Here is a 23848-nt window from a genome sequence, read left to right as displayed (position 1 = left end):
TATGTTAGCTAGCTGGATAAATATCTGTAATGGTGGTCAGGAAGTGAAACAAACAATAATTCTTGTCTCAATTCAAAGAGTAGGTAAGAGTGAAATAAAAGACTCAAAAACACTGCTTATATAAAAGAAAATCCTCAGATGTAACCTGCTACCTGACCTGTACTCACCTCTTTGGAGGAAAGCACCACGCAGATCTTGGCAGCAGGATGGGGGTGAGTGGCTGTCCTGTGTGCCCATCCACAGTGCTTATAGACGGGCTTGGGAATCGGCTGATGCCCTGGGTTGCCACCCCGGCCATGCCAGTGTTGTTGGCATTGTTTATGTTGGCGTTGGAGCCTGATGAGGAGTAAGAGGAAGGGGTGAAAGTGGTCGAGTCCATGAGCTTCTCGTGGGACGGGCTTTCGCCTTCGCAAGGTGAGCCCTTCTGGCTGATATGCAAAGGGCGCTGGGTAGTGAAGGACTGAGGGAAGGACCCGCGGCCATCACTCTGGTTGTAGTAGTTGACATGGTTGCCGAATAACCCACCCGTACGCTGTGGCGTGAGAGGAGAGAGGGCAAAATATAAGTAAGGGAGAAAATGATGGAGAGGCAGAAAGGTGAAACGAGAAGGGAAGAGAAGAGAAGAGAAGAGAAGAGAAGATGAGAACAGTGGAAAAATACAGGAAGTTAAAATAATGCTTAGTCGAAATCTCTTTATATCTTACTACACTCAGAATTATGACTGTCACATTCACTGCTGACAGCGACAAAACTTTACTCAGCCATGATGAATATGCAAAGCAAAGACCTTTTGTGAAAAAACCAAGGAGAGGTATTATTTGCAATGTATCCAAACGACATTCAAGATTTATTTTGAACAGATGAAATCCTTGACATAGAGCCATAATGATGAAACTGAATGCATCAGACACTAAATTTTGATCTAAAATCTCAATATTGTTTAATATAAGTTAGCTACAAGAGGATTGGTCTGATTTTAATTCCTATTCAGATAGTTATTGTTTCTCAAAACTAAGTAGAGGCACCTATTTCAGTTTATCTCTGTTACCTATTATATTCAAATGTAACAAAATACTGCGGCACACAAAGCGGAGCATATGAATGTAGCAATGACGGTGAAAATGGAAAGCTGGTAACTAGCATAACTCACCCTCTCAGCAAAGGCGCAGTAGAAGCTCTGTCTGTCTGTGTGTGTGTGTGTGTGTGTGTATGTATGTGTGGCCTACAGTTCCAGTGCTCAATTTGATGCAATATTACTGTGTGTTTGATTAAACGGTTTTGTTTCGTAAAATAATATTGTTTGTAATTTGTGGTTCATTCACAACCCAAGTGATGACAAATCCCAAAATTTCCAGTATCTGCAGCGACTGGAAGCCAAGCTACAGTATGTGGTGGAAAATGAGGCTTTTTGATCCTCTGAGCATATGCAAGCATGTATGTGTATGTGCATGAAGCAATAATGTGGCTTCAAGCTGGACGCTGATCATCTCTCGCTCTCTCTCTCTCTCTTTCTCTCTCTCTCTCTCTGGAGAGTGAGTGAGGGTGTGTGTATCCGACCTTTACCCTGAAGATATCGTCCTCGGATGCAGCCGACACGGGCTCCTTCAGGCCTTTATCCAGCTCCTCCTCCACTGTCAGGTCTCCAGAGATGGCCCTCCGAATCTCTGGTCCAATATCATGCAACGTCCGCAGGCCCGCCTACGCACAGACCAAACACCACAAAGTGTTGCACTTATCATGGAATAACACAGTGACCCACATGTCTATTTTGCTGTCAAAACCCTGAAACACAGCCTCTGTATTTTTCCTTTCTTTAGTTCACAACAAGAAGCCTCCTACATACCCCCCCCACCCCACCCTTCTTTAATCATTTCGTGATCGCAGTCACAATTTCAAAACTCTACCACTGTTTTCTGAAAGTCCTGGCAATGTATTAAATATGTACAGATTTATGAGCAAGAGAAAACAAAACTCCTGTGTGTTTGTTTACCTGCAGAGAGAGGGCAGTTTTGGGGGGCACCTTGGCTACCAGCCCTTGTTCTTTCCTCTTCTTAAACTTGCGGAAATATTCCTGGATGAGGAAGGTAGCGTAGAACTTCCCGACTGTTACTTCATCATCTGCAAGAAATAAACATATCATAATTAGGATAGGCTTATACTTCAAATACTGGAATCACAGCGTGTAGTGTAATGAAAATGTAAAATGTTCACCTTTTCAATATTTGTGCTTATTGTTAGATAGAATTTAGATGAGCTAAATTCCAGACATGAAGCTGTGTTGCAGAGGGTACATACCACCAGCAGGGGGCACTACTTGATCCAAGAGCTTCATGCTGGTTCTCTTCCAGATCTTCTTCACTATTGCTCTCAGCTCCTCATTGGCCTGTTCCAGGTTACCTTCACACACACGAACAATGTACATACTCTAGGTTCAAAGTAGTATTTTCAAGATAGCATACCACATTAGCACACAGCCTGGCCAGTGTTAAAGCCTCAGCACAAGCAGGCTTCTGACAAGAAGGTTACTGGTTTGAAAACTTGCAAGATAAATCTGGATGGGCAAAAAGCTCTCGACAGTGCAGAGGCATAAAAACACGGGCAAGATGGCATTACATTTAATTCCTATTTTCTGCTCTACATATGATCTGTACATATGATGTGCCAACCATTATGTATTTGTGTGTTTGTTCGTGTGTGTGTGTGTCTCTTACCTTCTGTCTTAATCCTGAGTGCGGTTCTGACCAGGGCAAACAGTGTGGCGTTGAACATCACTGTTCCATCGCTGTTCAGAGGCATGTTCATTGACACCAGACGCTACATGAGATGACACACACACACACACACACACACACACACACACACACACACAAACACAGTGAAACACATTCACACAAAATTCTCAATTAATAAAATGATGCACAGGTAAATTTCCCTTTCAGATGCTAATATATACTGTCAGCTAGCAATCTGTTAACACCCAGCAGACAGTAGTTTGACTCTATGGACAATATTTTCTCTACATGTACGATCTGTTGTCAGTGTGCCACTTGACTCATTGTGGAAGAGTTTATCAAGTGTCTATATGTCATTACATAAACATTTTTTTGTATATTAATCATTCATGGCAAACAGCCTTAATTCTGCACAAAAACAGTAGGAGAACACATTTGGAATACTCAAATTTAAGTATCTACAAATTCTGTATATTTTCTACAGCTCTGCAACCCTCAGACCATGTTTAGGAATTTGTGGGACTGTGTGTGTATTTACCTTGCAGGCCACCCTGTGGGGACAAAGCTTTCCAAAGCCGAGGGGAGGCTGGATTCTCCGGAGCAGAGTCACCACATCAAGGTGCTTTATCCTCCCCCTGAATACAGCACAGATGTCACATTACAGAGACTCTCGACACAACCTCTGCTAATGAAAGTATCATTACGCTGATGACACACTTTGTCAGTTCTCTGTAAACTTACTTAGCTTCTGGGTCATATTCAGCCCAGATCCTCTTGAATTCGTCCAGATGATGCGGCCCCAGGATCGACCAGTCACGCGTCAGGTAGTCAAAGTTGTCCATGATGACAGCCACAAACAGGTTGATGATCTGGGGAAAATCAATGTAATCCATTAGAGATTGCTTGTTTCCAATTATAACTTCTAACGTCATTCAGTGAAATACTATAAAATGTAAAACTGAATGTAACAGAGACAAACTCAAAACCTAGTATATTGCTGGACTGCGTCATAGGCTATTTGCATTCTGCCTGGTGTCAGCCGGTTTCAGCTTCACTTTTACAGTAAAAATGTAAATCTTTCTCATACTGTCTCTGAACTCACCAGGAAGGCACAGAGCATGTAGAAGCTGACAAAGTAAATGATGGCAAACTGGCTGCCACATTCTTCATTGGTCGTGCTGTTCTCGTTGGTTGAGCCCTTCTCACACGGCCGATTGGGCGAGCACGCCAGCATGATCTCCTGCCACGCCTCGCCTGTTGCACATCTGACAGACGCACACATGCACGCACACGCCCACACGGATATGCACACAGATCGACACAAATATGCATGCAGAAAAGACGCACACATATAGATACACCAAAGAAACATGTAAAGGCACACACATGCATAGATGCGCACATGTGGGCATCAGTGCACCAGCATGGAGTCACATGTGCATTTATGCATTGACACACACATGCATGGATGTGTGCGCGTATGCATATAAGCACACAAGCGTATAGTAACAAACATAGGTACAAAGACAAAAAGAGGGAGAGATACACACATAAACACAAGTGTTAGAGCGTGAGCAGCATAAAAAAAGGTTATTCATGTCCTGATACACTGAATTCACAGAGCAGAAGTAAAGAAAATATTTGTTATTTCATTGAACTGTAGATTTCAGACTTCAGACTTCAGTGCTATTAAGCTTTTCAACTCTGTCTTTACTGTTTCTTGCAATCATTTTGGTGGGGTTTGCTACTATCTATCTATTAGTTAGATAGATTAGATTTTAAATATGTAGTAGCAGACATGAAGTATCCAAGTGTCTCTGAATAGAAGCTGAATACTATGAAATATTCCATGAAGGGGACAGTCCAGAATCTGAAAGGATAGAAATGGTGCGTTTTATTGTTTTATGGCAAAACTTTTACAAAAACATCAAATCATTTTAAAATGCATACTACTGAATTATATGTGATCCATCTTTTCAGTTTCTGTGGGTTTTTTTTGCTCCCTGCATGGAATCTTACCATCGCCGCAACCACATGGGACAGAGAGGTTTCTGGGAGTGGATTCAGGCAGTTAAATGTATTATCAGTTCAGTCCTGTGATGATTGTGCAGAAGGTGTCCTCCTCAGTGGACCACAATACTTTGTGGTAAAGCAACTTCAAGTTTACAACATTAGCTAACTATTGAACATGGAGGTGGACAGAGTTTGGACGCCGCTGAAGATGCTGAGTAACTGGTGAATCTACATCAGATCATTGGTGATATTATGGGGATGACTTCTACATATTTAAAGCTGGAGCCTTGACAGTAACATGGTCTCATAGCACAAACTGACAGAACATTTTCACACAGAATCAACTGAAGTTACAGCTTGACACTTACAGATACCTTGGCATTTAATTAAACCACTGTCATAAAGTGATAAGCTCTAATGTAAAAATATACAAAACCTTTCAGGGTAAATGAAAGGGAGAAATAGAAGAGAATGATAATACAGAGAGTGCAGAAGATGTTTATTTGAATCCATGAACAAAGAGTAGATATTTAGAGAAATGGGAAGGAGGAAGATGAGGGAGGAAAAGCACATACTTATGATGATGATGAACAGGGTAGTAATCTTCCTCACCTGAAGAGCAGCAGCACTGCCTGAGGGAACGTCTGGAAATTGTTGTTCCTGTTGATCTGCGTGTTATCCTGCAGCGCTATCTTACCAAACATCTGCACAAGAGGGAAGTAAGTAGTCACAGCACACAGCAAAGGATGTCAGCGTTGACAAGAGGAAGTCAATCAGAATTAGAGGCCAACTGTCCCCAGCAAATCAAATCAAAGTGTCTCCCGCTCATCATCAGTGACACAAACTATACAACGGCTTGTGGAAGAGACAGAAGGACAGACAGACAAAGACAGTAACTACATATCAACAGCTAGAGGGGGAAGAAAAGTGGAGAAGAGGAGGACGATGTGACCAAACAGGAGCTGTAGATGACAAGACTCCAGGAGGACAGACACAGGACGAAAGGCTTGCTAAAGGAGAAATGAAGAGAGAAGAAAACAAGACAGGCAGGGAAACACGGGAACAAAACGACCGCTTACCTGCATGCCGATGACAGCGTATATGAAGAATAGCATCACTATAAGCAGAGCTACGTAGGGCAGAGCCTGAAGAGGAGAGAGACACATCAGTGACACGTTGTCTACATTAAATATCCTGCACCTAGACTGGAGTTCATTCACTTTCATTCAAATCTCACACATCCAATTCGTCTACAGCTGATTTAAGAGATAATTGCTAAAAAAAAAAAAAAGTGTTGATTCAATTCACACATCAATTTCATAGTTTTTAGGTTTTCAGATTAGCAGGTGCAATATGAAAAATATTTTGCTACTATATGAAATGAAAGTGAACTGATCTGCAGCCCTGTGTGGCACAACACCAAAAACAATCCAGGACAAATCATCTGACTTCAGAGTGAAAAACCTCAGTAAAATACAAACTGCTCTCTGAGTTTGGTCAGGAGACCAGTCCCAACATATTGTACATGAACCAAACATGGCCGGAACAAGTTTGTCTTCTATATTTACACACCTAGTCAACTGTGTGGAACTGAGCTCCTGGCTAATTTTGCCCTTGTGCCTGGGAGAGCAGGACCAAATCATGACAGATAAATGAAAAACTAAGTTAATATGTAAACCACTGATATATGAAAGAGTGATAAAGGACACAGTAAGATTTAAAAAGCTTATTTGTGTTAAGTACAGTAACATTTTCACAACCGGTCATGATTATAAACTTGAGAACCATGAATCTGGTTTTTGCTGTATCGCCAATGTTTCAAATTTCACTGAATGCACTATTGCATGAAGTGGCCCGTCTCAGCTAACACAAGAGAGAGAGCAGATTATTTTCATGTCCCCATAACTCTCTATCAAATGATTTCATTTTTTGGTGGAGTGCTTTGTTAAACTTAACTACCGCTTAACCCACCTAAAGGGAATGGTGAGCTCTCAGGGGTTAGTTGTAGGGTGTTCGAGAGTAAAAAGAGTAGAAGAAGAAGAAGATATGGAGAAAGACGAGAACAGACAGGAGAGGGGGACTGGTGTTTAAGGTTTTTGAGTTCCTGCCTGTTTCCCAACTTCATGTCCCTACGTCCCACCCTGCCTCTGAGACTCCTAAACCTCCTCTCCGTTACCTCACACCTTCCCTCTTTCTTTCCCTCCTCCCCCATCATATTGTAGGTAAACAGACAAAACACTCATGTGTCCCATCCACCTGACCTCCTCAACAAGTAGGAGGTGGAGATGAGGAGGGATGAGGCAAGGAAAGGAAAGGTGGCTTGTGAGACTCCACTAGGCTGGATTTACACAAGAACAAGGACATTTTAGCTCCATGTGACTCAGATCTGAAATTACAACAAGATTTATATTTATAAACATTAAATGAGTCTACTCTGAGTTAATATTGCATATAATCGCCTTGTTGAAAGTAGGACATTGTAACACCTGCAACTGGCATACAGTCTTCAAAATCACTTTGACTAGATCATAAAATCTGTTAAAAACTGTTCTGGGGTCAGTTTGGGGTCTAGTTTAAATAGAACTATGGTCTCCAAATAAGGGCATCAGGGTCACATTAGGGTTAAAGCACCACTTTTCCTCTGCCATTTATGTCCTGTGTAAACCCAACCCCCTGCTCTAGCATGTTGTGTCCGGTTCTCCCCTCACTTGGAAGGATTTGATGAAGGTCCACAGCAGGGTCCGAATCCCTTCCCCGCGAGACAGCAGCTTCACCAGCCTCATCACGCGGAACAGCCGGAAGAAGGTGATGGAGATCCTGGCGTTCTCTTCAGAGTTCTGCAGTCCCTTTTGGTGGGGTTTGGTGTTTTTTTTTTTTTTTTTAAGAAAAAACACAGGACGCATGGGGACACATGCAGATAGGCAAGGGAGGGAAACACACACACACACATTCACACACATGGGTAAAAATGATCAAACAGACACACAAACACGCACACACAGACATATGTGGAAATGCAGACGTACAAACATTTGTATGCATATTCCCACCCACACGTACATGTGGATGTAAATATACATGACACACACACACACACACGCGCACGCACGCACGCACACACACATACACACACACACACACACACACACACACACACACACACACACACACACACTGAATTAATAAATGGAAATCTGCGTCCTACAAAATCCCATCAAAATCAACTGACAAAAGAGATCTGGGAGAGAATCGGGCAATCATGCTTATTTTTGTGGCTTCATGGAAAAATCACTTGGCAACAAAGAGATCAACAGATCAACTGCCCCTGTTTCTCCTTATAAACTGTATATTAACCGTCAGACAAGTCAAAGTTACTTTACAGTGATCACATTAAAGGAAGCTAATTGAAACATCTAAACCAAAACAGCTCCTGTGGTTCTTGAAGTCACAACACTCTGCTGTTCCTTCTACCTCACCTCATTAGTGTCACAATAATAGCGACAAAAGAATTCTCGGTTGTTGTTTCCATATCCAATTACAAGCCAACCCAGCGCTATAATGACATTTATCAAATAAGCATTAAAACACTTTATGATCCCCTGAAGAAAATCATGTAGCGGAGATGAAGGATTTGGTTATTCTGCACCAGTATGGACTAAAATTCTAATAACTGAGACTGGGCCAGAAAGAATTCCATTGATGGAGGTAAGCTCTTCCATAAATCACTGATAACAATTCAAAACAGATACAGTACAAAAATCCTAGCCTGCAGGCAGACTCCTGTTTCAATAAATCATGCAGGCAGGCTAATTGTTTGTCTGCCACAAAGAAACTGGCCACCTAGAGAAACAATCCAAAGGTGATGTTCAGGTAAAGATAGAGATAAAGATAAAGATATACTGCCCACTGCCAGGTACAAAATTATATTTTCATGGGTGGCAAATCTCTTCATCTCTACCTTCTGTTTACTAGATCTTCTAGAAACTGTATTCACCCACGCAATCCTTTTATTTGCATAAAATATTTTGCCTCTCAAGGCATTTAAAGAATCCATTATTTGGTATACTTCAAAATAAGCCTGATCAAAGTTCTTAGGCACAAGGTTGAGAGACACTGTAGCTTTCTAACTGTCTATTGTCCCAGAAGTCATCCACAGGAAATAACTCCATGATGAAATATTCAGCCATCTTGCTGAGTGCTATTCTAATACAGATTTATTTATTTATAATGCTGCTCCTCGTTCTCTGGGACAAAAAGACAGAATAATGAAGGCAACATCAGGATCTGTATAAAGCACAATGCAGTTAATACAGCAGCTAAGAACCCGGTGTGTTATTCACAATTACATCTCAAACAGCTGATTAATCATTTCAGGTCAAAGACACCAGTTCATACAGGTACCAAATCATCAGCAACTATAACAGCTATGCAAAAAATAACAAGGAAAAAACTTCGACACAAATACACCACTATATAATAGAAATTACTTAACCGCATACAATGCAGCATTTCTACCATAACAATATAACCAGCACAGCGCCATATTACACGTCTTCACTGTAATAATTAAGTGAGACCCAAAAAGCACAACATCAACCTCTCTGACCTGTGAATCTTTTTTTGCCATTTGTGTTTTTCCAAGAAGCCATCAATTCTTGATGCTAATCCCACAGAGAATACACAGTTTGCTCCGAATAAGAACTTGCCATTCTCCACACATCTTACTGCAGTTTGGGATAACAGATATCACATGTTACTTTTCAACAGAATATGTTTCCAAAATGATGAACAGAAATAAAAGTTTAGGAAATTCATTACACAAATTTGACCTTTCCATAATTCTGGGATAATAACACTGAGTTGCCTTTAACAGGGAGAAGTCACATATTTCTGCTGTAGTGTTGACAAGTAACTTTAAGACATGAGTTTTCCCAAACTCCACTGACAGATATGCGGAAAATGACACACAGTTCTGAGGAGTGTAAATCAAAATTTTGTACTGCATGTAATACCACAACTGGACCACAGTGGGCACCATTGCACCATTGAGAGAGTGGGGGCAGTGAGCGAAAGAGATACAGTGACAGTAAGTGTAACAGAGAAAGAGAGAGAGACTGAAGATGAAGAATAGTTTGAATTACTAAGAGACATCCAAACAAATAGACTGACTCACAGACAGGCAGATAGGTAAAGAGGTCGATAGACAGATAGATAGATAGACAGATAGATAGATAGATAGACATAGATAGATAGATAGACAGATAATTAGATAGATAGATACATAGATGGTAGGCCAGTGGAGAAGAGTGGAAGAAAGAGAGACAGCGTGATAGCGTGACCACAATGGCTTGCATCAATGACAAACCACTAAAGATACCAAACCCAAAAGGGAAGGGATGGCAGATTGCAAGCCATGGGGGAGGTGGGGGCAGCGGGCGCCATGGCAACAACAATAGCCACTCAAGGAAAAGTCACAAGACTCCAGTTAAACAACGTCTACACAAAACAGTGTCCTTCACCATACATATATATGAAGACATAAAAAGTACAAAGAACAGCCATATAAATGTTACTCTGGACATGCTGCAGATGAAAGCAGGAGCGACAGAGAGGAGATGACAGGACCAATGAGAAGCCAAAAGTTTTGGATCATACCATGGATGGCGTAGCAGAAGGAGGGATGTAAGGATGGAGGGATGGAGGTATGATGGAGGAGGTAGGGAGGCGGACGAGGTTACCGTCGGAGCGTACCATTGGCCTTACCACAGGGGGGTGAGAGGAGGAAGAGGAGGAGGAGGAGGGCGAAGAGGAGGAGGACGAGGAGGAGTCAGCTGGCTTTAAGGAAAGGCAACAAAGATCAGCACCAGAGCAGCGCCTTGCTGTGTGTGTGTAGGTGTGCGTGCGTGTGTGTGTGTGTCACCGTGCATGAAGGTGTGTGTTTTTATGTGAGAAGCAGTAAGAATTTCACACTTGCCCAGGCTAACCACCAGGCTAGTGAGAGTTCAGTCTCTGATTAACCATCACATGGTGAGAAGGTAAAAAAAAACATAATTTCATCTGGGCCAGGAGGGAGATTTCTGTAAGATTTTACAACATATAGAGACTGGCCTCATCCTCTGTGAGGGCCTTATCAGACTCAATCACTTATCAAAATACTAGAAGATTGAAACATGAAGGAATATTGGGAAAATTCTGCCCCACGCCTTAAGGGCCAAAATAATGAATGGGGGTCTGAGGCAGCCACTGAAGGGGAAAAAGCTGACTGTTTACGTGTCTATGTGCAGCATTTATATGTTTTACCCATGTCATGTGAGCTCATGGATCTCTGTGTCTGTTGGGATAGAGTGGCTGTTCTGTAGCTATCTGTTTTTCTTTCTGCCAGCTGAAGGTACAGTATAGTAACAGTGGTTGAAGCTAAGGCTACATTTACCAAATGCATCTTGGCATTTAAGGAGAATTCCTGCTTTGACAATGTGTTGTTCAGTCCCTTCTTTGACCTGAGAATAGTCAAGACCCAAAAGAAATTAGAGCAGTTTGGACCTTGTGAAATAATGATGTGATGTACCTTTGTTTATGTATGTTGTTGTGGCCCAGAAATTGTCAGTTACTCAGACCATAACTTTAATCTACTCTCAGGTCAAAGAGGCATCAGAATACCACAATAAAAAAACAGGAAGTTAAGATCATCTCTAACCCTGATGATAAAGATGATTTTGGATGCTTTTGGAAATCGTAGCCCAGAGGTATTTAAATAACATCAAGGAGCACAAAGATAGCATATTGTAGGGAGACACCCACTGGTCTTCCCTGCCATTGCAACATCTTAGACTGCTGGGGGTGATAGATCAACTAGTAGTTTAATCTATGACTCGGGAGCTGTTCATTCTGCTTTGGTATTGGCCCTGTTACAATACCTTACCACAAAGAAAGTGGAAAGAAAGCAAAAAAGAGGGAAAGGGAAAGTATCCAGGAAAAAAATTAAAGAAAATTAAAAATTTAATAAAGAAATTAAGAATCTAGAAAAGTTGAACAAAGAAGGAAAGCAAACGAGGGAAGGATGGAATTTGAGAGGGTGAGCTTATAACAAAGAAAAAAGGAAAGGAAGGAAGGAAGGAAGGAAGGAAGGAAGGAAAGAGGAGAAGAAATGAGGCATTTAAAGGAATTCTAACAGGGCCATACACATACTTTTATGGTCACACATAGAGGTGATGTACATAGAGTAACAGGTTACTTCATTTATATTTACTATAATTTACCAATACACTTGTGTATTACAAACATTTACTCTACACCACTTCTCTAACTGACTAGAAACCAGGACACTGACAATTTGCTGATTTCAAGATTTTACAAAGAGAGGAGTCGCTAAGAAAGCCTGAGGAGAGTGTGTGTATGTGTGTGTGTGTGTGTGTGTGTGTGTGTGTGTGTGTGTGTGTGTGTGTGTGTGTGCGTGTGTATGTACAAGTCTGAAGAAGTGAGGTGCATTATGGTGTGAAGGGGAGGGAAGGAAAACTGTGGGAAGGAAGGACAGAAGGAAGTGGGGGAGGAAACAGTGATGGATAAAGGGAAGACAGATGTGCAGGAAGGAAGGAAGGAAGGAAGGAAGGAAGGAAGGAAGGAAGGAAGCAGGGAGGGAAGATGGCATTGATACACACTGAATACAGATTAAGTTAAAACTAAAATATGTGAGAATGTGTGTCTTTGTCTGTGTGTATGTGTGTGTGTATTACACAAAGGGACCGCCTGGTTCAGTTTAACCATAATTCAAATCTGAATTTGCTTCAGTTTCAAAGTCAAATCAAAACTTTGAATCCAAATCAGATTTAACTACAATCATTCGTCATTGTTATATTTCTCATTATGAACTGACACAAAATAAATTTCAAAGACTATAGTGGACTTGTGGTGTTTGAGGATCTGTGGAGTGTCATTTTTGACCCAAAAGAAAGTCAAACTGTAAATGAATAAACTGTAGTCCTTTCAGGCTGAACTATACGTGCAGATGTGAGTTACTGTAGTTGTAGCTCACTGGAATCATGAGCTTACTTAAATTGAAAATGAGCTGTTTTCTCACATTGCACATCATTTTTTTCGAGCAAAAATTTCATCAGTTCAGTCAGTTCAGAAGGTAACATGGGTTTCTTGAGGACATTTTTACTCTAGATTTCAGGTTTCTGCACCTTTTTGATACAGATATTGTATGTTGTAATACTGCAACATAAAAATGGCTTTTCATTTAACTTGTAATGCGCTGGTATTGAAAACTTAAAAAAACACTATCAGAATCTTTGTTTAAATATATAGCACATAATGGATTGACCTTTTTGTGCATTGGAAAAGCATGAGAGACCCATGTTACCCAGCTTGCATTTCAGGTGAGCAAGCAACACCGCAAACCAACGAGATAGAAGACAGAGAGAGAGAGAGAGATAAACATTCATAAAAGAAGAGTCAAGTAAACTGAAAAAGCTCAAAGAGAGAAGGAGCGAGATGGAGAGGAGAAGAAGAGGCATTCCGAAGACAGAGAAAGAAAAAGAGAAATAGATGCAGTCCATACTGGCATCGTCTGCAAGACACCGCTCAGAGCAAACCACTACCAATCTGTTCACACTACTTCTACTCAAACCAAAACCAAAAATGTAAAAGAAACCATACAAGGTTTAAGAAGCACCCGCAGGTTGCTGGGGAGAATTAGAGACCCAGGATTAAGGATGGATTCTGTTTCGATGACCACAAAAAATGCAGCTAATCTAAGTCAACAGGCACCCAACAGAGCAGCAAAGTGGGTGCACTCAAACAAGATATTTTGCCCATTTAATATTTAGTAAAGGCAAAGTGATAACATTTTAAAAGCTGGCCTGTTACTGCACTTCACTGTGCACTTAGGAATGCAGTAAAAGAGCGCTAGTTGCTGGCAAACTGCTCCTATTAGTTTCCAATCGCATTGCTCAGTACGTTAAAAAGCATTCCCTTGTGCTTTAGTGCCTGGTGAAATGCAGTGGCAGGCTAAAATTTAAAACGTTTAAGTGACAGGGTCCCAGTTCAAAAACAGTCAAGAGTTCTCACAGGATTGAAGTGCGGAGGGTTTCTTAAAAGAGAGAAAAAAAAAGAAAAAAAAGGAAAAAAAGAAAAAGAAAAGGTAGCTTGGGCATCTCATCACCCAAATCATTAAAAACCATCAAAGAGGAAAAAACAAAGACTTGGGGCATGCCTTTAGGTTAGAGGTGAGAAAAGAAAAACAGTGGATCATTCAGAAATAACTGCAAACCAATCAACCAAATCAATCAAACCAAATCAAAGGCAAACTCCAAACCAAAGTGTGCAACATCAGTGACTTGTATAGATGACAAAGATGTATATCTCTGGCCCGACAAACCTCAAGATAATCGTGGCTAATCGATTCAATGGTCAAATATCGTCAGTTGACATAATTTATTAAAGGTTAGGATTTGGTCTATGTATATATTTATGTAACTTTATATTCTCCTCTCTCTAGACACAACTACTGTATACTTTGCTTCAAGATCAGATAAATTCATTGTCTGCAGGGCAACAATAGGATACAGACATCTATGATACATTTGTAATTCCCGACATCAAATTCCTGCAATAACTAGATAGAAAAACTGAATAAAACATATAATATCCAAGCACAGTTTAGAGTGTTGTTTATAAGCAGGTTTGTCAGCCTCTCATGGGGACAAATGGATTCCCTTTCTAAAGGCACGAAAACAAGTGCCAAGCTCATACGCCCCTGGGATCCACTAACCTTATTTGTATGCCTGACCAGTCTGAGGTGAAACACACTGCATTCCATCACGGTGCAACATACCAGTGTACCCGTGTGCATATCCTTTCCTTGCTTCATGTTCTCAAATGGATCCAGCAGCATACTTGCGGTTGAGACTGAGAGAAGAGTTCGGCCAAACCTATGCTGAACCCACTTAAGTTATCTGGTTTTCAAAAGAAATTAGCCAATAACAGATGTGACATAATCAAACAATTACATTCATTTGCTTTCTTGCTGAGATTTAGATGAGAACATTTCCGTGTCTTCTGGTTAAATATGAAGCTGGAACCAGCAGGAGGATATCTTAGCTTAGATTGGAAACAGGGACAAAGTTAGCCTAGCTCTGTCCAAAGGCAACAAAATCCTCCTGTAAAACAGCAACTTATTGTTTTTACACTATAATTTTTGCATGAATTAAACAGATTAATTTGCAGGCTTAAGAGGTAAAGGTTTTACCTTTCAATAGAGCCAGCCTAGCTGTCTGTCCCTGTTTTCAGTCTTTATTTTATCCTACAAAAAAACACTACATTATTGCATTTAGAGGATGATCCACAGGGAGATGAGATGATGTATATTTTAACTGATTTGTAGGGGCCAAGCAAAGCTGGTATGCGTGTCTTTATAAGCTGACACACAGACAGCACATCAAACTTGACCTCACAGAGAACTGCCTTCACCCACTGAATTGCCACATTTTGACTTCTGAGTTATTTTCACTGGATGTTTGCTACTCGAGATTTTTGTTTGCAGATGGAAGACGAGGCATCAAATGGAATGAAAAGATATACTTTCCTACAAAAACCTCCTTCACAGTATAAAGAATGATTTTTTTTAATGTGACATTCATCTCTTTGGCCAGTTTAATAATAGTACAAAATTATTTTCTTCTAAGGCTAAAATGAAGTGGAATTCTGCCCAGTCACACTTTTCATTTTTGCATGGTTCTCAGACTATTCTGCCAAAGAGCGCTTTAAATATCACATGAATAAAACACCAATTATCCCTGAAGTGTAAATACAATAGACACTCAACATTTGACTTGTGCTTGGGATATTCATTCTTATTCAGCCCCACTGTTGAGCATAGGGCCTTCACGTCGATGATAAATGAATTCATACATACATTTACATAAATTTCATGGGTCCTGAGTAAATCCATTTATGGATCAAATTGTTCCCCATGTCTACACAATGCTATTGTTGGACAAAAATAACAAAAAAACAAACAAACAAACAAAAAAAAACGCAATAGCAACTTGTATTTTTCTTGTATTTGAATTTAAAGTTTCTCTGGTGATCTATGAATTGAGAGTTTCATGACCCTGCGGTCAAAAAACACCATTGTCCAAGAATGAAAATCTGCATTCCTTCATTCTTTCCAAAAAATCTAACATTTGTAGAAAAAGTGGTTCTTTTCTGAAACAGCAAAAGATTTCTGAAACAACATTATATTTAGTACCAGGCCTGGATATACCACCTTTATATCTGTCATGCTATACAGTGTCCATCATGCCAGGGGAATGGACACTATCCCCTGTGGCAGTGATTAAAGATCAAATAAACCCAATGTGAAACCAAACCCAGTGCTGAGACAATGCAATAGGTTCTATTGACAAATGCAATAGTTTTTGATGCTATTGATGCTCAGCAGACCGAAGCATGAATACCCATCTGAACAGTTTCAAATATTAGAAAATCAAAACAAAACACTTGCAATTAAAAGAAAGTTTGGTCTGCAGCCTTATTACACTGCTGAATATAAACTGAGTGACAAGGTACAGGTGTGGCAGAACATTGAGAACAAGTTCGGAAACAAGTTGTTTTGCTGCCTCTGATGTTATAATTACATTTTAACAAATAATATGATGGAACGAAAAGAATCGACCATGTAAAAAGATATTGAGATGTTGAGGGAAGAAACTATAAAAATCGTATATTCATATGTTTTAAATTACACAAACCCTTCAGAGAGGACTGTGCTCTGTTTTGATTGTGCTACATCTGGCTGTTTTCACTGCCAGACTTATTCAGCCATCTCTTAAGTTCAAATGTTGTGCAGCTGAAGTTTCCTAATCATTTGAAAGCATGCGAGATGGGTATCGGTGCTCGGCCTGTTTGTGTGTGTGGGAATGGTAGAGCAGGCAGGCAGGAAGGGAGGGAGGGAGTTGGACTACTTACGTTAACCTCAGTGATCGCTATGTCAACAATGCTACCCACAACTATCAAGGCATCAAATGTGTTCCATGCATCAACAAAATAATGCTGCGTAGGGGTGGACAGGACAGAAAAACAACAGAAAAAAAGGACAGAACATAAGACATTTAAAAAAATGGAAAGAACAGAAAATAAAGGAGAGAGGAGAAAAATAAGATAAAAAATATTATATCCATGAGCACTGGAGTTTTTAGTAGGAGAGAGGGAAAGAAACAACAAAATTAAACGGCAAAAAAAGAAAAGAAGTTGCAGTCTGAAAGAGATGGACAGCAGAGGAAGAGCAGCGGCGATCGGTCATGCTTATCCATGAGAGGAAAATGTCAACAACAAGAACAACAGTAAAGAACAAATTGCAACACAATCACAACTAAAAAATGCCCCTGCTGCTGCAGTTAGAAAATGAAAAGGCGTGTAAGGCTGTTTGTGATTGGTCAGTGAGTTAGTTCAGTTAGTTAGGGAATCAAACCTGAGGACATGTCACAGTCTGACAAAAATTGAAAAAAAAATTCAAGGACCCAACAACATTTGAGATACTGTAAGGAAGGAGGACGCAAGACCGAAACCCTTTGCGTTCAAAGCTAAACCCTGCTTCTGTTGCCTCTACTTTTTATGAAACACAGGAAGAAGCTTGTTCTTGTTCAGGAACCTTTGCGGCTGGGGGGTCCCCTGAGTGGAAGCGGCCATCTTGGATTTAAGGATGGAAGAAGAAGAAGGAAGACGAAGGAGAGAAAACAGTGGCAGACAAAGAAGAGAGCAAGATGAAGAGAAAAGACAGCACAACACAGAATAGACACAAAGAAAAGGAGAGTTGACAGAAATGAAAGATTTAGGGGAAGTAAGAGGGCACAAGACAGAGAGAGAGAGAGAGAAAGGAAGAGAGAGAGAGAGAGAGAGAGAGAGAGAGAGAGAGAGGGGTGTGAAAGTGGGCATCGTACTTACGTTGATCTCACTGAGAATGACGTCTATTATGCTGCCAATTACGATGAGGAAATCAAACACATTCCAGGGATCACTAAAGTACCCCTACACAGGATGAGGTGAGCAGGAGGAGGAGGAGGAGGAGGGTAAGAAAGGTAGGTTAGAAGGAAAACAACATCTGCTGCCACTTCGCAGCCCTATTAAGGTGGTATGAGGTTGTACAGTACACTGAGGAAACAGAAAAATCAGTTACGCTTGATGAAACAACACATGAAAGGACACATTTTATTTCTAATTCTAATGAACAGAAACAACTTGTCTCCTTTACAGTATCTGTTCATCAAGTGCAGCTGAATTTCCTGCTCCGTTAAGGATGGCGTGTTAGATAGCAGTTATTTAGGTCTTCTGCCTGCATCTAGGGATGATACTCTAACGCTGTGGCAGTGACTATGAAAGGTCACTTTGTTTACTTAACTTATTGTGGGCTATACATCATCAGCAGTGGTACAGAGTGGGCACTTATGAAAAACATCTTTACAGCATCAGGCCAAAACAGTATTACTTACACTGGTAAAATAAAATGACACCATCTGTACTGTAAACAGAGAGAGGTGCATCTGAGAAAGTTATTATGAACCTGGGACTTATTTCTTGGTGTCGACACACCTGCTTGGGTATACTTAAGTGAGCTTGGAATGACAGCCGAGCTGGCCGGGCACAAGGCCTTTCAGAATGATTTCCATATACTGTCAAATAAATTACATCTCATTCAGATTCCGGCTAACTGTTTTCCAATAGTGCACTCTGTAAACCTTAAGAATAACTGTATAACTTTCAATAACAAACATTAAGTTGTATACACAACAACATATCCTATTAATTTGTTTGCTCAAACTGGTAAATTGGAGCATACAGAGGGATGCTGAGAGAAGATCGATCTTATTGATCTATTTTGAGCTTCATCATCTGTCATCAGCACCTGATGTATCATCATAAAAATCAAAACTCTTTAATTTAGTTGTTTTGAGGTGTAAGATTATTAATGTAAAACCAGTTAAATATTAGTGAAACAGAGCTCAGCACTAGTATCCAAAAGCTGATGTATGCATTGATTAAAACTGAACATATGCTAGATTACACAGGCTTTAATAATTTGGGGTTATGCAGGAACTATTACACACCAATAAGAGATTCATAAAAAATGTACTCAAGCATTCAAACCAAAAAACACAGTAAAAACAGCAAATCGTTGTAACTGTTGCTGTTCCATGGCGGAGACTGAGATAGTGAAACCTGTTCAAAAGTTAAATGCATTAGCACAAATCTTCTACATAGAATAAACATTACTGCAGCTAATTCCAGGTGTCTGATTTGACAGCTGTAATACCTGAGAAGTAAAAGTGTTAGTAAGCTGGTCCTCTCCGTGTGACAGCTGTTTAAGGCAAGAGCTTATCAAAGTCAAACCATAGAAAACAAGGTACATCCTAAAGTTGAAACTCACTCACCCACCCAGTGTTTTGGAAATAATAAGCCAATTTCATTAGCATTGTTCATTATGGCTTGGGAATATGTCATCATTCCGTACTATAGATTAAACTGATGAAAGAAGACAAACAAGTATCCGTTTGTTTATTTGTTTTAAAGAAACCCTCATTAAAAAAAAAATAAAACACCCTTACTTGAGGTAAACATTGCGTAACATTACATAAATCATGCACTGCAGCATGATGTCAATTTCCAAGCCCTAAAAGTTGTCCTGCATGGGTTTATTCTAAGTGGGTCTGCCTATGCCTGAAAATACTACAGGGCACGCATTATGTTACTCAGACTAAATGGTCTAAGTAGATAATTACTTTCAAAAGTTATTACAAGATAATCATCTTTCATCCATCCTAATAAAATGACACATTTTGTAGAACATGATTTGGACTTTGGAGCTAATTAGAAAAACAACAGAATTAAGTTTTAAATAGTAGTTAGAAATCTTTGGCTCCCATGCTGATATTTTTGTGGATGACATTCATTAATTTCAACGACTAACTTCCAGCAATTAACTTAAAACTAAAAATAATGGTATTTTTTAAACCAGTGGTAGTTTGAATTCATAGTTTAGAACTTGGTTATAATGTACTGATTTGAATGAGCAAAGTGACTCTGCTACTGTTGCTAGGTATCCTGGAGGGGAGTCTAAAAATAAGACAAGGAAAAAATTACCCTTAGCAGGCGGTTTGATTTTAACATCATATTTCTCCAACTAACTTCAGTGTATTAAAGAAGTCAGACAGTGAGCTGTGAAGTATAGAGCCGTTATGTGTTTTGTCATTGCTGTGTGATTCTGGAAACTTAAACTCATCTTTTGATTTACTACCTGTGCTGTGCAACAATAGAAGATAAGAGTACAAATGTAATATTAAATTATGTTTTTGCTATCGATTGTGTTCAAGGATTTTCCTTTTCATTTTTTACTCTGCTCCAGAAGATGGAAGCATTCCCATCTGTTACTGTTTAAATAGCTGATGCACCGAGAACTTCTATGATTGGACCAATAAACCCACGCATCTACATGTACTTCACAACAACAGAAGGGTAACAAGGGAGCAGTGAGATTAAAAACCACATGATGCCGTCCACTAATCATGTTTTACATCCATGGTATCGTAATTACCATCTGGTGGAAATCAAAAAGGGATAAGGAATAAACAGAACAACATCAGTAAGAGGTTATCTGCAATAAATGTGATTCGATGGCTGAAATGTCTGTTTTCTCTTCTCACTGGTTGCAACTAGTACATAGATTTGTATATTATATTTTGTGTGCTGCTCTACTTTACTGTAGTCTCTGTTATTTTATCCTGCGGTTAGAGTAGTGGACCTACCCTTGGTTTGAAGGCAATCAGTTTAAGGATCATCTCCACAGTGAAAAGTCCAGTGAAGAGCATGTTGAGGATGTTCATGGCATCATTGAAATTTGAGGTCTGTCCATGATGCTGCAAAGACACACAAACACTTCAGTAATGTCCACCGAGTGGTAGTTTTATGGCAGGTGCCGCGATGGTTATATTTCCCCATTTTATGTGTGTATGTGAATTAGTCAACGAATGTGTGACTCACCTGCATGGCCAGACAGATGGTGTTGAGAAGGATGAGTGTGAACATCAGGTACTCAAAGTAGGTGGAGTTGACCACATACCACACCTTGTACTGGTAGGGGTTCTTAGGGATGTAGCGGCGCAATGGACGGGCCTTCAAAGCATACTCCACACACTGACGCTGTGATACACACACACACACACACACACACACACACACACACACGTAAATATGCACCAACACTGACATTTTCCTTTAAATTTATCTGCTGATGTAGTTTCCCAACTCCTGTTCATTCTGTCTGTCTGTACTCAGACCATCACGGAGGAAAAGCTGTACAATTGTCTTTTGGCAGTCTACAAAAGCCTTTTCCATCCCAGACGATTCTTCTATTCTCTGTCTACGTTTCCATGCTTTTTCTCAGACATGGATCATCGCAAAGAACACAGATGCAGGGACTTAGCCTAGCTCCTTCTTTAAGCTTTAGTCTCATCTTCTGTCTGAACTGCTGCAGCTCCCTCCTGGCTGGACTCCTGAAGTAGTTCAGCCCCTAAAACTCATGTTCAGCCTCTCCAGATTCTTCCATGTGTCACCCCCACTACCTGGCCTCCATTCTTTCTCCCTTGTGCCTCCTGAATGACAAAATGACTTTCCCACTTCAGTCAGAACAGCAGAGTCACTCCGTCTTCTACTGTAACCTGAAAACTCATACTTCATGTCTATTTAGCTGCTAGACAAAAAGCATAAAATGGTAGTTACACAGCAATGCTCTGCACAAATTCAGTTATAACTTCATATTAAACACCCACGGACACTACCTGGTTCTTGTCCAGCTCACAGTTCTTATATTCTTGCTCTCCTTGCTCCTGGAATGTGACAATGACGAAACCGACGAAGATGTTCATCATGAAGAAGGCAATGATGATGATGTAGATGATGAAGAAGATGGAGATAACCACACGGTAGTTGTAGATGGGCCCGACATCCTCAGCATGAGAGTCTATGGCCCGGTACAGTAACCTGAGGGCAAGCAGGAGAGAGAGGGAAGATTCATCGAGTGACAGGAGGTCAATATATAGGACAGTAAGAGGAGGAGAAGAAAGGCACTTAAACCTTAATTTCCTAAAGTAAAACACTTTAAATATTAGAAATGTTATGGGAGGATACTGAGAAAAAATTTAAAAAGCAAGCACACAGTGTACATACAATAGGCAACAATATATACTGTATGTGCATTGTGTTTGCATGTAGACACACACCCTGGCCACCCCTCAAAGGTAGACACAGCGAACAGAGCCATCATGCCTTGCAGGACATCATCAAAGTTAAAGTCACTGTTCTCCCACAGTCTCGAGGCTCTGACAGGCTTCCCCACGTCACCGTCTTTATACATGATGTAGGAACCCCTATAAATACAAGAAGACCAACACATACACACAAACACAATATTCACATCTTTGTTTCATCCAGTTGTTAAATAGAGATTAACAAGCGTGTGTGTGGAGGAGGGATCTCATACCTGCACTCTGCCTCAGTCTGTTTAGAGGTGTCGGAACAGTAGAAGAACTTGCCCTGATGGAAAAGCATAGAAATGTAATACTGTACGTTAGCACAAATTTAAAAAAACATGGTCATAACAGCTCTTCCCTCTAACCTTCCTTTCCTCTTTACCTTAAAGAGTTGTACTCCAATACAGGCGAACATGAACTGGAGCAACGTGGTGACAATGACGATGTTGCCGATGGTCCTGATTGCCACAAACACGCACTGCACTACATGCTGGAAAACACACCAGAAATGACAGTAAGTATATATATAGACGTGTGTGTGTGTGTGTGTGTGTGTGTGCGTGTCTTCTTAGGAACAGTGTAAGTGTGTTTTATGTGTCTTTATGTCTGATTGTGCTAACCTTTAGTCCCTTAGCTCTGTTGATGGCTCTTAGTGGTCTGAGTACTCTCAGAACTCTCAGGATCTTCACCACATTAATTGCAGTGGACCTGCAAAACACAGGAGATTAAATTACTGAACCAGTCAATCTGATTAAACACAAATTTTACCACTGAGACATATTTGCGAGGTTGGAACTACACACATCCTAGGGAACCTTGAATAGCATCTGTGTTTAAGATTTTTAACACAAACAGAGGACATTGAGACAACTCGACACACAAGCTAAGGAAATTCAAAAGATAAAAACAAGTGAACAGAAACAAAATCGTATGTGATTCTCAAAAAGAAAAATAATGCTGAAAACATTTTAAAAAGAAATAAATGAAAATAACCATGATTTTTTTTTAAAGATAAGTAAAGGTGGACTTAAATTGTGCAAAATCAAGAATATATGTTTGCTTAATACTATCGTTACAGAAAGTATGCAAAAAAAAACAATGAAGCATATTTCAAACTACTCTTACTACTATAACAAATAACAGGAGATTGGAAGAAATCAAACATCTTTATTTAGCTAAATTCAAGTGGCCAAATAAAAAATTATTTAAACTCCAGTTTATTAAATTACAGAAATGACTATTCAAATATGAATCATATACTTGTTTTAGAAAATTATATTGTTGACTGATAGCACCTCCTCTAAAAGTATTGGTTATTTATCCATATCAGGTTTTGTACAATAACAAAAACACACAGATACATATGATACACGGACAAACATACATGGTGCAACACACACACAAACCAACAGAGAGACACAAACAGACATTCACAGGCAAACAGAGCATTATTGTGCTATAAGAGAGTGTCAGTATGGGCCAAAGGTCAAAGAGTGTGCCCTTTTAAAGGAAGTGGTTCAAAGGAAAAGTTTTACATACAAAACAAAAGAGTCAAATGAATACCTTGACATTTTGAATTTTATTATAAATATTTGGAAAAAGTTTGAACGTTGGTTCTTCAGTAATCTGAACGAGGCTGTATGAATGTAATTATTACTACTTGATATCTGCCAGTATCTTTTACTTTTACTTTAGGTGAGAAAGGCTAATAAGCCAGTTATTCAGTTAACGGAAGAACAAACACAAAAACCTTTTCCCACAGTATGACAAAGGTAGACAGAAAAAAATATATTCAAAATGTCA

General features: G+C 39.9%; 1 protein-coding gene across 3 annotated transcripts in view; it reads right to left on the bottom strand.

Moving 5' to 3' along the window:
• cacna1c (calcium channel, voltage-dependent, L type, alpha 1C subunit) overlaps positions 1–23848 on the bottom strand; it is a 199417-nt gene that overhangs the window by 16217 nt on the left and 159352 nt on the right. For 2 of the 3 annotated variants that reach the window (XM_056367472.1, XM_056367473.1), the window contains 20 exons: positions 22666–22753; positions 22428–22535; positions 22276–22328; positions 22016–22162; positions 21575–21776; positions 20778–20936; positions 20543–20653; positions 17688–17771; positions 10497–10580; positions 7454–7591; positions 5825–5890; positions 5358–5449; positions 3835–3997; positions 3474–3601; positions 3271–3367; positions 2712–2814; positions 2296–2397; positions 1991–2118; positions 1558–1698; positions 168–532 (listed from right to left, as the gene is read on the bottom strand). In XM_056367472.1, the coding sequence (XP_056223447.1) occupies positions 168–532; positions 1558–1698; positions 1991–2118; positions 2296–2397; positions 2712–2814; positions 3271–3367; positions 3474–3601; positions 3835–3997; positions 5358–5449; positions 5825–5890; positions 7454–7591; positions 10497–10580; positions 17688–17771; positions 20543–20653; positions 20778–20936; positions 21575–21776; positions 22016–22162; positions 22276–22328; positions 22428–22535; positions 22666–22753 (2559 nt within the window). The remainder of the gene's footprint in view (positions 1–167; positions 533–1557; positions 1699–1990; positions 2119–2295; positions 2398–2711; positions 2815–3270; positions 3368–3473; positions 3602–3834; positions 3998–5357; positions 5450–5824; positions 5891–7453; positions 7592–10496; positions 10581–17687; positions 17772–20542; positions 20654–20777; positions 20937–21574; positions 21777–22015; positions 22163–22275; positions 22329–22427; positions 22536–22665; positions 22754–23848) is intronic. The other variant, XM_056367471.1, reaches the window with a different exon arrangement.

The sequence above is a fragment of the Seriola aureovittata genome, chromosome 22 (assembly GCF_021018895.1).
Source record: "Seriola aureovittata isolate HTS-2021-v1 ecotype China chromosome 22, ASM2101889v1, whole genome shotgun sequence".
Classification (NCBI taxonomy): domain Eukaryota; kingdom Metazoa; phylum Chordata; class Actinopteri; order Carangiformes; family Carangidae; genus Seriola; species Seriola aureovittata.
This window is presented reverse-complemented; position numbering and strand designations above follow the sequence as displayed.